Source organism: Montipora capricornis, chromosome 3 (assembly GCF_036669925.1).
Source record: "Montipora capricornis isolate CH-2021 chromosome 3, ASM3666992v2, whole genome shotgun sequence".
In the NCBI taxonomy this organism is placed as follows: Eukaryota; Metazoa; Cnidaria; class Anthozoa; order Scleractinia; family Acroporidae; genus Montipora; species Montipora capricornis.
Window position 1 is genome coordinate 69,733,641 of NC_090885.1, and position 15,000 is coordinate 69,748,640.

At 37.3% G+C, this 15,000-nt stretch overlaps 1 protein-coding gene across 1 annotated transcript in view; it reads left to right on the forward strand.

Annotated features, from left to right (window-relative positions):
- The first annotated feature begins 329 nt into the window (after positions 1-329).
- Positions 330-15,000, forward strand: part of LOC138041030 (transmembrane anterior posterior transformation protein 1 homolog) — a 17,871-nt gene continuing 3,200 nt past the window's right edge. The window contains exons 1-12 of the mRNA XM_068886800.1: positions 330-1,018; positions 4,163-4,293; positions 4,890-5,008; positions 6,738-6,781; positions 6,933-7,048; positions 9,017-9,152; positions 11,171-11,268; positions 11,393-11,462; positions 11,556-11,636; positions 11,732-11,841; positions 11,991-12,050; positions 14,512-14,580. Of these exons, the coding sequence (XP_068742901.1) occupies positions 430-1,018; positions 4,163-4,293; positions 4,890-5,008; positions 6,738-6,781; positions 6,933-7,048; positions 9,017-9,152; positions 11,171-11,268; positions 11,393-11,462; positions 11,556-11,636; positions 11,732-11,841; positions 11,991-12,050; positions 14,512-14,580 (1,623 nt within the window). The 5' untranslated portion in view covers positions 330-429. The remainder of the gene's footprint in view (positions 1,019-4,162; positions 4,294-4,889; positions 5,009-6,737; positions 6,782-6,932; positions 7,049-9,016; positions 9,153-11,170; positions 11,269-11,392; positions 11,463-11,555; positions 11,637-11,731; positions 11,842-11,990; positions 12,051-14,511; positions 14,581-15,000) is intronic.

Sequence of the window (15,000 nt, forward strand, 5' to 3'; positions counted from 1 at the left end):
CACCATATCTGTTCAATAAGTTTACTTTTCCGCTGATTATTTATTTTTGTGTAATAGAAATTTGTTTATATTCCTGTTATTGGAAGAAGGTGATTACTAGTCTCAGAAAAAGAGAGAAAAACTACAGGTCACCATACTCGTTTACGGGAAAATGACGATTTATCTCTCTCACGACCCAAGCCGTAAAGAAAACTCCGCCATTTTCTGTATGTGTGTGCGCTAATAAAATAAATCGTGCGCAGTAAGGATGCACAATGCATACAGGGGAATGACCTTAAAGAGATGTCATGGTAGTCGTCATGGTAACGGTAACTAAAATTGAGCCCGCGAAGAACTGGTAGCTACTAGGAAAAAGGTACTTTCGGTCAGCTTGGAATAAACAACAAGCGAAGTACATGCGCAATACGTTGTTCAGAAAAAATATACAACATGGAGGAACATGCTGGTGGCCAAAGAAATGATTTTACCTCTGCGATTCCGTGTGATAGCGATTTAGAAACGGAAATTGTCATTCGTAGAGAGCTCATAGATACACGTTTTAGCCCGCACGAGGAAAGCAAGGAAAGATCGATGGAAAAATTAAAAATGGGTCTTGAAAATGAATTGAAGAAACTGGATAACACAGATGATTTGGACAAGGATGGTCAGATTGAGCCTGTAGAGGACAAACATAATTTTACAAGAGAGAAGGAATGTGAAGTAAATGAAGTTGTACGAAGAATGGATTTTACCGATTTCGATTCTACTCCCAGTGGAACTTTTAAAAATGATCGTCTTCCAAAGACGTTTAATACACATGTCGACAAATCACCTGGGATGGAATTCAGATGTAGGCATTCCAACGGGGAAAAGTCTATTTCTCAAGGTGATGAGACTGTATTTCTTCAAACCAGTGATCATCTCTTAGAGATGAACTCAGTGGATCGTGAGGAAAAGTCTTACAAGAAAGATGATGAAGGTCCTGTCATAAAAGAAGAAGCTTCAGAGCAAAGACTGTATGGTGGTACTGGTGTGAAGAGTAAGTCTTTTCTATCAAGAAAATCTGATGCTGTTGTGCTTTTCATGACCCACACTCAATCACAACAATCGCAGGGGGCAAGATAGTGGTGAGAGCTCTGGACATCCGTGCAAATGCTCTCTTTTTTTCTAATTCCACTTTGATCACATATTCAGTTCCACCAGTTCCGTTTGTCAAAGGACCTTTTCATGGTTCTGATGCCATATTGGCTGGGAGGCAAACACGGCTTAAATTACAGTGAATGTATGGGAATCTTGCAGACTTTGAACCATTATCAATCCTTTAAGGTCTGACGATTGTGGATAGCGAGAACACCTCTAAAACAGCACTTCTATTGAGATTATTTTTGTGAAGTACAATGATCAGAATCAAGCTATAACGATCGTAAACATTTGTAAATGTCCTATAAACCATTGTAAACAAAATTATGCAAATTCCCCCTAAATTTGAAGCGACATGGGAAGATTTCTAATATCTAATTTTCAGACATTGTACCTTGTACAATCATCTAATTTTCCATTGAGTGAATGATATTAATGAAATGACTAAAACGATTTTAAAATTTTTGAAATCTGCCTTTTTGCAGTAGAGTTGCAGAGGTTTGAATTTGGCCAAAATCCCATACATTCACTATAATTTAAGCCGTGTTTGCCCCCCAACCAAAAGGGCATCAGAAACTGTGAAAAGGTCTATAGCCAACTCTTGGCTTCCTTCCAGCTGGGTTTCTTTAAAATAGATGGCCCCCACAATATTGCGTTCTAAAAATAAAAAGGCACTTCATTTTACTTCTTAACATGTTAGATGTATAACTCTGCATTGTGGTCATTCATAGTCTTTTTGTTACGATTATAGGAACTAATTAGCAACAACTTAATGCTTGTGCTGTAACATTAATAATAATAATAATAATAATAGTAATAGTAATAATAATAATAATAAAAATGAACGATTATGGTGCTTGTAGGAATTTGCAGGAATCCACGCGCTTGTAGGAATTTTCATGAATCCACACAGGGCTGCAGGAATCCTACAATAATAAGAAAATTAAATAATGTAGATTTATTTTTGTTGAATGTTCATTTACAGGTTGCTTTTTTCCAGTTTATTAGCCAAAGCTACCATTAATTAAACCTGGTTCTAACCATTGTCAACAACAGAAGGACAAGTATCAGGCGCTTCACAAACTCTCCACTCTCACTCTCAACTGAGTGGCTGAGTTGCAGGAATCCGTAGGAATCTGTAGCAATTTGTAGGAAGCTACTACCATATATGGTGAACGGAAATATTTAATAATTTTATTACGCTTAAATTTGCGTTGCATCCGATAATAGTAATTCAGGGATCCATATTGATTTTTTATCAGTCGTCAGCTGGGCAAGTGCATCTCATGATACACATGCCTGGTCAAATTTTGGGTTGCCCATGCAAAAATGCAGAAGTATAGAAAATGGTTGTTAAAATTACTTGTAACTTTAGCATTTGCATTTTATTTTACAATCTCACCGGAAATTAGGTGGGAACCCGATTTACAGTGGTCCATATCTGCCATGGCAAAACATACTTGAACATAGCTTACAAAGTTACGATTCAAAGACTCAAAGTTTTGACGCTCCTGGCCAATGTCTTCCTCTTATATTCTACCAAGATTTTGTGTTTTTCCTGTTCGTAAGCAGCAGGTTCTGCTCCACTTGTTTTCCTTTTTGCCAGAGGTGGTGAAACACCTTGTAACTAATGCCACATTATCAGCTGAGACCATGAGTCACCCTTTGCTAAACAACTAACTAACAACTATGTCAGCAGTGAGATACATGAAAATTGAGCCAGCAATCATTTCATGGAAAGCACTGCGTTGTCAAAGATGGCGCCCAAACTTGAGATTTCATTGCTGAGGAAAGCTGCATGTTTACCGGTATTCCTTATTTTCTGTAAGTTTCCATTAGAGCGAGTTTCAATCGAGTCTCGTAAAACCAAAACCAGAGTAATTACTTCGGCCGATCAAAAAGGACGGAGACAATCCACTAAACCAATCAAAACTCGATGTAATTACACATAACCGACACAAAGCGCGGGAGAATGTCACGCGCGATCCACGATTGGTCTTGGTTTCACTTCTGATTGGTTGAAAAAGTGGCGCGAGAACTTTGAACCAATCACTGAGTGAAGTAATGCAAAACCAAAGCAATTCGCTAATTACTTTCGACACTCAACTGAAAACCGCTCTAAACAAAAAGTGATCACAATAAAAGTACATTCTATATCGTAACATTGGATGGCATTCATGAAAAGACATTAAAACTTCACTCATCTGGACGGGTAGTTAGTCATCTGGGATGACCAGACGACTGTGAATATGAATCCCTGACAACTATGTTTACTATATATTTAGTTCTAGGGCACTACATTGTAATTGGGGATACTGTACGGAAATTAAATAAAGTCAATGCATATCGACTCTGTTTTTTTAGAGGAGAGAGGAGAATAGTAGTACCCAGAGGAAACCTTTTGGAGCAGAGTAGAGAACCAACAAACTCAACCCACATGCTCTCACCACTGCCCCTTCCCTGCTCCACAGCAAGCCATCCCTGTGCTTGTATCCTCATTGAAACCAGCATTACTGTAATTTTTGCAATTCTCCAGAATTTCACCTTCGATTAAGCCCTAAGCACCAACCTGCGTTTTGGCTTCTGTCAATCAAATTACTTAACATTGCCAGGGAGATTGACTCTGCCCTGGAAAGTGAATTGGAGTTTTTGTTTAGTTCACAGCTCAACTACCACTATGATATCTTTTTGGCGTTCTTCAGTAAAAAGATTCGTACAAATTTTTTCACTTTCTGTAGGTGTCAAGTTTGAATGTGCGAATGTACCGTGGGAACCAAAGATGCGGATTGGTAGATTACACGTATGTGAAACATCTGTTCAATAATTTATTTTTGGGTCAACTCTCGGCTTTGTATCAGATGTTTGATTGATGGAAGCTGAAGTTAGCACTTGTCTTGAAGATGAAATTCTGCAGAATTATGAAAATTGCTTTAAGGCCTTGTACAGTAACAGTAACAGTTTCTGCTGAATGATTGTTTTTTTGTGTGTTGTAGGGCTTACTGTTTGACATACTCACTTAAAAGGACCCTTCATTTCATTTCAGAGCTGTCATTTTTGAATTATATCATGGCAGAAATTTCCCGTGGAAAGTACATGGAACTTGAAGAAGACAAATACACAGAAAAGCGCGAAAAGGTGTACACTTTCATGAAAATTCCACGGGAGTTTGAAAAGGTTCTAAAGTTGTTTTAATATAAGTTTTTAATCATCTGACTTGAACCACTGTGAGGTTTTTGTACAATTTGGCTATTTTGTCAAAATAGAATTGCATCCAAGTTTGGAAATTAAAGTAAATGGCTTTAATCCCATGTGATGAACCATTACAAAGTCATGGAGCAAGAAATGCATGCACAGTAGGATTAAGAGAGTTAATTTTTCTTCTCTAGATATAAATCTCTTTTCTGTCAATATCATTTTGGCGTGCAATTGCAGTTAGCCCTGTTTAATTTACTTCTCAATACCACTACTATTACCACCACTGCTACCACTACTACTACCATTACTACTACCACCACTGCTATCACTACCAATACTTCTACCACCACTGACTACAGTGTGTGTTTCTGGGAACAATATCTGATGTTGAGAAAAAAGATAGGGTCTTTGAATTGTAACTTTCTAAGCCACCCTCAAATTTCCTTAAACCAGAATAGCAACAAAGTATGTTGGATTGCAATGTTTGGTTGCAAAGTCTAATGATGTTCATCAAGATCAACTTGCATCTCATTAATTTTCGTCAATTCTAGAGATATATATTTTTTTCATTTCAGCTAATGGTCTTTGGTTTCATGCTGTGTCTGGATTGTTTTTTGTTTATGTTTACAATACTTCCTTTGCGACTAATTGTTGCTTTGTACAAGATTATTACTGGATTGCTTTTCTGTAGAATGTAAGTATGGCCTCTCAATGATTTTATCTACATGTCACCAAGGTAAACTTCAATACCGGTCATTAATCCATCTAAAGTAGTGTCTTTCTGTCTTATCTTTTTATCTTTGTAATATAAATTACTGAAAGCAGAGAAAATAATTTAATGGTGTTTCAAAATGCTTACAGTCAGCTGTATAATCTTTATAATGATTGGGGGAAAGTTTAGATTTTCCTACTGCTTTATTCCAAGATTTCTGCCTAAACAGTAATTTCATTATAATTAAGGACTGATAGGACATTTTATTGCAAGAAATATTCACAAACACGTTTTATAGTATGTATCAGCCTTGTAGTTATTTTATGGTTAGAGTTTTTGTAACTGTGTACAGGTCAGAGTAGAATTTAGGATACATGACATTGTACAAATTGTACACTCAGACAGCTGAGCAAATACAGAATTAACAGTACACCTTTTGGTACCGGGCAAGATCATAATCACCAGGAACTCCATACTCCAAAATGCTCTTTCCAACAGTGTCTGGGTTCTTTAACCCTTTCACTCCCAAGAGTGACACTTATAGATTTTACTCTGTCTAACGCCAGACGATTTTATTCGTCAATGGGGAACCCCACAGGGGTGAAAGGGTTAACAACAGCTAGATTCACTCAAAAACTATGTCCCCATTAACCCTTTCACTCCCAAGAGTGACACTTATAGATTTTACTCTGTCTAACGCCAGACAATCTTACTTGTCAATGGGGAACCCCACGAGGGCGAAAGGGTTAATTAATGTACTTCCATAGGATTCTATAAACAAGAATGGTGAGAGGGCTCTAATGTTTATAGTCCTTATCCAAGAAGACTTGAAAGTCTAATAATGAACTTTGTATAATTATCTCATTGACACCTGAACTGTCCTGGACCGCCCCCATTGAGGAGTAAAATTGTCTGACGTTAGACAGAGTAAAATCTACACCTTTTGCTGTTCATTTACGCTAAGTATTTACGTCGACAGTTGAAACTATATGGCAAATATACGTTCAATAGCACTTCCATGAACTTGACGTTCATGGAAGTGCTAATGAATGTATATTTGCTACATAGTTTCAACTGTTGACGTAAATGAATGTATATTTTGCGTAAATGAACAGCAAAAAGTGTATTAAGTTTCACTCCTAGGAGTCAATGGGTTAAATGGTTGACACCTGAACCTCCCTGGAATTTATATTTATGCCCCCATTGAGAATTAGGGGAAAACCTGAGAGTACCCAGAGAAAAAGGTCTTGGAGCAAAGTACATACAAAGTCATGTAGAGAACCAACAAACTCAATCGGCTGAGCCCCGGAATCAAACCCAGGCTACAATGGTGGGAGGTGAGTGCTCTCACCACTGCGCCATTCCTGCTCAAACAGCACTTGTTATTTAAAGAGCCCTGCTCTGGTGCAGTTGGAGTGGCACCCATAGTCTTCTGCACGGTACTGTACATGTAGTCCGATACTCATCTGACTTGTTGGTGCCATCATTTAAAGGTTCTGTACTTGAGCGAGAAGTGTACATGTAGTTCAGTGGAAGAAAAACAGGGGGAGATTTCATTTTTAATATCCATGGCTCTTTTACATGTGTTACCTGAATCTTGTTGTACTACACCACTGAACCATAAGACAGTGCATTATATACACATTTATTAAATAAATTTTATTGGAATTTAGTTGCATTGTAACCATCATTCCTATGAATTCTTTTCTAGTTCACAAATGTTACAGCCTGCACAGATATGTGACCTTTTAAAAGGTAGGTTGATGATGAATGCATTGTCCTTACAATAATGATTATTTTTGGTCACTTTGAGAACTAAATTTAAGACTGCATGGATTCACCATGAAGTATAAAAAACATACCCCCAAAGTAATACCCTCATTGTTCTTTTTGTGGTCATTTTCAGGGTCTATAATCATTATTTGTTGGCTGCTTTTAACTTATGTGGATGTTTCTGTGTTGTATCACACTGTGCGAGGACAATCAGTCATCAAACTTTACGTTATTTACAACATGTTAGAGGTAACAGTGTACATGCATAGTCACATAAAACCACAGGAGTGTAAAAAACGTAATTTGTAGTACTTCAGTGAACTGAAGCTAAATATTGAACATTATACAGTACATTAAGTTCCTCCTTTGTAAGTTTATGTGTTCATGGTAATCCACCATTTAAAATGTGTTAAAGGTAATTCCCTTGAAACTTTTCTACTATCAAACTTTTTTGGAAACTTGGCATAATTAAGATTCATGATATGAACATTGAAAAAATGCAATAAAAATATGGGGTCACCGTGCTTGTTTCCGTGTGAGCAGGCTCTTAAAATAGGGTATTTTTACTGGTTGCGAGTTAAAAATTCGAATCACCCTCATACAGAATTAAGTCTTGTTTACTTGAAAGACACAAAATGTTATTTTGAAACTAAAGCTTCTTTTATTCACATAAGCAGTATTGCTTCATTTACGCTGTTTTTGATTGCCTGGTTGTGGAAATAGTGCACTTTTTGGGACAGTTCCGTGGTTAGCTTGAAGTCCTCGCCTTGGCCAAAATACACCCAGTACAGAACTGTTTTCCAAAAAAATTCGTGTTCTACTATCAAACTTTTTTTCTTTTTCAAATATGTTCTTTATTAGACTGTGCTCGTTTGAGAGAAAAGGAGAATTTATTTCGCTATCGGGCTTAGTTTGACTAAGGAATTACCTTAAAGCCATACACCTGTTTTTTTTTACCCTCTTCAGGTTTCTCGTTTCTTCACTTCTTATTTTCTCCCTTGCCTTGCCTTCTCTTTTATTTGCACCCCTTTAATTTGTCTTCCTTCTTTTCTCTCATTTTGTTATTCTTTCTTATTAATAATTTTTTATTTCCAGTGTTTTATTCTAGTTATAAATTTATGGTATGAATAAATTATAAATGGTATGAACAAGACTAACAACAAAGGAGATAAAATGGAGAAGGCATAAAATAAACAATATAGAGAATTAATTAATTACAGATGACTGTATAATAAATTTATGCCCTGTACATTGAATTTAATGTTTTGAGATATTGAACTCTTCTGATCGGTCAGATTCTGTTTTCTCATTTTTCTCTTCTTTTCCCTTTTCTCGATCTCCTCCATTTTGCTCCACTTGACTTCTCAGGACTTTTTTTACACCTTTTATTAATTTTATTGCCCTTCCAGGGGTTGCAATAAAATGTGAAGTTGGCATCTGGTTTGAGTTGAGTAACTGACAGTATCAACGAGGGCTCTGACATAGGGGTGGATCTAGAGGGGGAGGGGGGGGGGGGGGTGAATAGGGTAGCTAGTCAACCCCCATTTTGGCTCCCTTTTTTTCTATTTATCTGACTCTAATTGTATTTTTATTTTTGCTGGAACAGATACTGTTTACCTGACGTGAGTGTTTTTAATAATGCAGAACATAAAAAAAGTCAAAATGGCAGCCTAAACTATCTGGACTTTTGTCAGAGTTCATGCTTTGATTCTTTCAATTCACCCCGTGTAAAATAATTTATTCCTAGATCCGCCATTGTGACAACTTCTTTCTCAAGGGGGGTGTCTGTGGACATAGCACTTTCAATTGAAAAGAATGCTCCCAAATGCCACATTTCAAATTCAAAATTGATGATCATGTTCGTATTAATCTTTGATTTTTTCAATTCATCAAAAAAGGAGCCATCTTCTTTGAGTGAAGTGGCTGTCATGCTTTTTGCCAGCTGTCAGTACTTATTGAAAGCACTCAGTCTGTCCTTCTATATGCCACTTAAAAAAATACCATAATATATAATTATACTCTTTGTTTGCCCTCCAAAATTTTGTATAAGCATCAATTTGTTTTCAGTTTCAACAATGGCCCCAAGAGAAAATAAAAACAATGCTTACATGTATGTAAACTTTTGGAGGACAAACAAAGAATATTGTGGTGTTTTTGAAAGTGGCATATTGACCCCGGCTGCAATCATGACAACTTTTCTTTTCTGCTCTGTGACAGATAGCTGACAGGTTATGTTCCTCTTTTGGCCAAGACATCTTAGATGCTCTGTTTTGGACAGCAACTGAACCAAAGGATCGAAGAAGAGAACACATTGGAATTATTCCTCATTTTGTAATGGCTGTGGTTTATGTGTGTATCCTTCAAAAGTTGTTGCCAATGCCAAAATGCTATTTTTTTCCAAGCTTACATTAATATTGATTAAGAAGTCATGACACATTCAATACAGTTTGGTGTTTACTGTCAAAGTATCATGAATACAGTTCCAGAGCCCTGATAAAAGAAAAATTAACAACATTTTTAAGTGGCTCAAATGAGAACTTTGACTCTTGCAACAAATTAAATCTGATCATTGGAACACTGGGTTGCATTTTAATTTAGTTTTTCAAATATTTTAGGGGCCCTCATTTGGAATTTTATATGTCCTGTTATGGCACCCTTTGAGCAGAGCCTCTCTAAAACTCGCCAGAGGGCAAGCAAGAGAGGCTCTGAAGGAATCATATCAAGTCTTTTAAGTTGTCACAGTCCAAGTTTCTGGGCTAATCACTCTGGTCAAACCGGTTAGCAGTGGGCACATCGTATTTTTGACAAGGCAAAGGTCAAAATCTAGCCTTCAGTACAAAAATCAATATGGCGTCTAGGGGTGCGATTGAGACTTGGCCTGGGTTTGAAACTGTATCCAAGCAATGGCTTGAGCATACTCAATAAAGACTTAACACGATTTCTGCAGAGTACTTTTTTTCTTTTCGAGTTAAGAAAGGCTCTGCTGGCAGGGTGATGTTACGGTTGCCGCAGTATAGTTTGGGAAGTTTATTTGGACAGACATTAATTCCTTTGTGGGAAACAGCAGAGGCAACTCTAGCATCTTACCAAATCAAAAATAGCAACACATCGGAAATATAAGAAAGAAAATATAACAAAATAAAATAATATTTTTACCTTTAAGATGTTGAAATAGAACCTCTTTGAAAGATATTCAAAGGTCTTCAGTTTCTATAATTGCTTGGAGAGATCCATAAAATTTAACGTTTTGCAAGGATCTCGTAGTGGTTCTTGCAATGCTTCCAGTGAAAAATAATTTGTGCAATTTGTGACAAGATATACAAGAGATCCTTGAAGAACATCGAGGCTATAAGGTTACCGGTAATTAAAGGATCCTGACAATAAGGATTCTCAAGATCTCCATTACTTGAATGTTTGAAATTTGTTGAAGACAATTTTTTCAGATATGTCCAGAAGTGTACATAATTGGATGCACAACAATTTTGATAAGCATCACAAAGTGTCCTCTTGATCTTCTCCACAACTTCAACATCACTCCCGTCAGGGAAAACAGACCATTATTATTAATATGACAACGTGTCCCTGAACCTCCGCTCCTCAATTGACCTCTTTAGCTTGTGTGTTTTGTTTACCCATTTCGGACCATGTGATGTTACTCTAGAGAACAGTTTCTGTCAAATGTCATCTTATGCACAAAGAACTTATGAAAAAACAACAGGAGAATTCCCTTGAGAACATCACCTGGTCTGAAATGGGAAAACAAGACATACATGTGCAAGGTAAAGAGGTTGTTTAAAGATAAAAGGCCTCACTTACCCTCACCAAAAAATAACACTAACCCTTAGAGCGACTTTCATATGTAAAAGTATTCGCAATATTTGTTACACAGACCAATGTGTTTGGCAAGATTAAAACAGGTCTTCTCCTTATTCCCTCCAAGGAAACTCCTAACGCAGGCAGTAAACATTTCGATTGGCCAATCACATTTCTGCATTTCAAATGATGTCAAAGTGAAACTTTCCAGAAAGCTCCAAAGAGAGATGACGTTGTTTGCACTAAGCCAATAAAAATTGGAAGTCGTTTGTTTTTGTTTGATAAGGCAACTGAATGTTTTGCATTTTTGTTTTAATATGTTTAGTTTTTATGTTAATTTTTCAAGGTCATATGAAAGTCGCTCTATTGCTAGAAACAGGTAGCAAATGCTTAGCAATAATTTAAAGGAAACACTTTGTGTTGGATGTCAAAATTGGGCGTGGCATCTAATTAGCTGCAATTCTGGCCATAAGTGAATTTTTTTCCAGAGAAGCCAATATTCTGCAAATTTAATCATCTGTGTGTTGTTGTAGTGTATTAATTCCTTAACCCCCTCAGTTCTTCATTCTGTGCTAGTATTATTTCAGGCCATCTGTCTCAATGTTGCAGTAAACTCTCATAACAAGTCATTACTAGTCATCATGGTTTCCAACCAGGTGAGATAAGCCTGAAAGTGGAAGGAAGTATTCTTAAGTGCAGTGTGGTTTGTCATAAAATTATACTCACAGAGCAATGAAAATGAATTATAACATTTCTACTGGTATTGCTCTCCTGTTGTAGTTTGTGGAACTAAAAGGGAGCGTTTTCAAGAAATTCGAGAGAAATAACTTATTCCAAATGTCTTGTAGCGGTATGTACAGAACTCTTATTAATTTTTATGTACTATGTGTTACAAACAGACACAGCTTTGATCCCAATTTGATTTCTTTTTTTCTGGTTGTAGATATTAGAGAAAGATTTCACTATATTATTTTGATATCAATTGTTGCGCTGAGGAATTTAACAGAATTCAACTGGAATCTTGGTAAGTAAAGGTGGGAAAAAGGCCTTTGACAGAACACCAAGTGGCACCTTTTAATTAAAGATGATGATAAATGAAGACGATATTTGACTTTGTAGATCATCTATATGTTATCTGCCCTTATCTTTTTGCTGTACTGTCCTCTGAGTACTTTGTGGATTGGATCAAACACGCTTTTATCACAAAGTTCAATAATATCCCAGTAGAGGTATGTGGGTTTGTGTTTTAATCCTGTTATCCAGTGTTGTTGTACTATTGCTTTGTGGAGATCCCAAGCAGTACGTGTTTTTCCTACCACGCCATATCCCACTCATACCAAAATAACTGAAAGGTTACACTAAATTTTGTCATCTTCAGGTTTACTGTGAGTACAGGGCACTTCTAGCTGAGGATGCCACTTCAAGTCGTCAAAAAAAGGTAAAAAATAGAAGAGTAACCAGAAAACATATTCTTCTAAAAAAGCGTTCTCTGGTTAAGAAAAATTTAAAAACGTAAGCTTTCGGCTTCCAGACTAAAGTCTTTAAAAACTATGATGCAAATGTGCAAGATGGAAATAGATACAAAATGGAAGTGTGAAAAAAATTAACGGTAAAAGGGAAAAAAATGCGCTAATCTAAAAGAATAGAGTAGTGTTTTGGCAAAGGCTTGGAGTTATTGTCTGCTTCATTAGTGTTAGCGGTGTGCCAAGATTCCAAAGTTTTTCGAATTCGGAAGTTTCCTTTTTCATTTACTCTAGCATTGTTGAAGTCAAAAGAGTGATTGTTACGCCAAGCGTGAGCTGCAATATTAGAGCCAGTTTTACTCACATATTTTTACATTTCGAATGTGTTTCTTTTTCCTCGTTGAAAAACACCTTCTAGTCTCACCAATGTATAGCTCCAGGGACAATCGGTGCAGGGGATTTTATACACTGCATTGGTTTGAAACAAGACGATTCCACCTACAAAAGACTGCGCTCGACTTATGCATCTCCACCTGCAATCCGTGGTCGAATAAAATACCACAAGTCTGGCTACCCCCTTCGACCAATAGGCCATTTCCGAGTTCATGTCTGCCTCCTCTTTAAAGCGAGTCTAAGTGCGAAGTTTTTCTTATGATAATTAGTTTTCTTTCATATGTAAAGTAAAACTAATTACCATCACAAAAACTTCGCACTTAGACTCGCTTTGAAGAGGAGGCAAACATGAACTCGGAAATGGCCTATTGTTTCTTGTATTGGTTCTGCCCTCTACAATACATCGAAATTTCGTACAGACATTTTGGCACCCATCCAGAATCGTAATGGCTACTCTGTTCTTAATTCTTGTGAATTTGCCAAAGACGTGGCAAACATGGGGATACTGGACGATGAAATAATGGTTTCCTTTGACGTTGTTTCCCTATTCACAGCCATCCCAGTCCAGTTACATGCACTTTGCAGTCAAGAACCAACCTCACTATTGATGACGTTATCTCGCTGCTGGAATTTGTTATTTTAAACAGTTTTTTCGTCTATATTAATGATTGTGTCTACAAACAAATACATGGTTGTGCCATGGGAAAGCCCGGTTAGTCCAGCCGTCGCTAACGGTTGTATGGAGGCTATCGAAGAATCGTCCATGAGAGTTGCCCTTAAAATCTGGAAAAGATATGTTGATGACAATTTTGTCAGCGTCAACAAGGATTGCTCACCTGAACTCCACGACAAATTAAACTCTACAGACCTCATGACTTCCTTTACTATGGAAAAAGAGAACAATTATCAAATCTTCTTTCTAGATACCCTAGTCTCCAGGAATAATGGTTTCATCGTCATTGACGTCTTTCGCAAACCAACGCACACAGACAGATATTTGGACTTCAATTCCCATCATGAGAAGAAACACAAAATAAGTACTGCGTCTACCCTCCTAAACCGCGCTTGTAATCTACCGAATACAATGGAAGGAAAATCGTCTGAAGTTAATCACGTCACTAACACCCTTCTTGCCAACGGCTATCCACCTGCCTTCATCTCTAACGTATTGAAAAAGAAAAAAACCTTCCCCGGAACTTATTCCTTTACCGGAAGAAATGGTGGGCATGTTTTTCAATCTGATTGAAAATAAATCCACCACCATGGCGTGCCTTCCTTATGTTCGTCGTATCACAGAACCGCTCATACGTCTTCTTCGAAAGAACGGAATTAACGTTGTTACTAGACCTCAAAAGATCTTGCAACAAGAATTCTCTTTCTCTTCCCTTCCCTCCCATTGAACTTCCAACCAGTGTGGTGTATAAAATCCCCTGCGCCGATTGTTCCTGGAGCTATACATTGGTGAGACTGGAAGGTGTTTTTCAACGATGAAAAAAGGAACACATTCGAAATGTAAAAAGATGTGAAACTGGCTCTAATATTGCAGCTCTCGCTTGGCGTAACCATCACTCTATTGACTTAACAATGCCAGAGTAATTGACAAAGGGAACTTCCGAATTCGAAAAACTTTGGAATCTTGGCACACCGCTAACACTAGTGAAGCAGACAATAACTCCAAGCCTTTGCCAAAACACTACTCTATTCTTTTCGATTCGCGCATTTTTTTCCCTTTTACCGTTTTTACAATTTTTTCACACTTTCATTTTGTATATATTTCCATCTTGCGCATTTACATCTTAGTTTTCAAAGGCTTTAGTCTGGAAGCCGAAAGCTTACGTTTTAAAATCTTTCTTAACCAGAGAATTTTTTTTTTTACAAAAAAAGGTAAGTTATTTATAGCGTTGGTTTATGCAGTCGTGGTGAAGCCTTGGAGCACTCATCAAAATTAAACAATCGCTCACCAAATTAAATGGAATCAAATCTACCTTATGCTCTTGATTCATAGTTTGTTTGTATCATTAACTCGAGTTCCTTGTTTTACAGGCACATGCAGACCACTTTGATTTGGTGTCGCGTCGCATGGGTTTTATACCACTTCCTCTGGGCTCACTGGTCAGTTACAAGAGTTTCCATCACTTTTGGTTTCTATAGCTAATAGGCCCTGTTGCAGTTGTTTGCTCAGTGACCTACAACAAGTTGCAAAATTGTTGACTCGCAGAGACACTTTCATTAAAAAACACCTTTTCTAGCTTCCAACACCCGCCGTATCTAGAATTTAAACCTTTCCCACTTTCTCTCCCCTCTCCACCTTTCAATGTTGACTGCTTAAGTTTCCAACAATTTTTTGTCTTGCTAGCAACACTGATAAGGGAGGAGGGGGCGCTGCAGTCTGAGAGATAATAGGTAAATTAATAACGCACCAAGAAGGTGAAGTGTCTCCACTATTTTTGCAACTTGTTGTAGCTTATGAATGGCTGTGGGGCTGCCGGTGTATTGCTACAGACCACGCTGTCTTTATCATGTAAAGTTTGT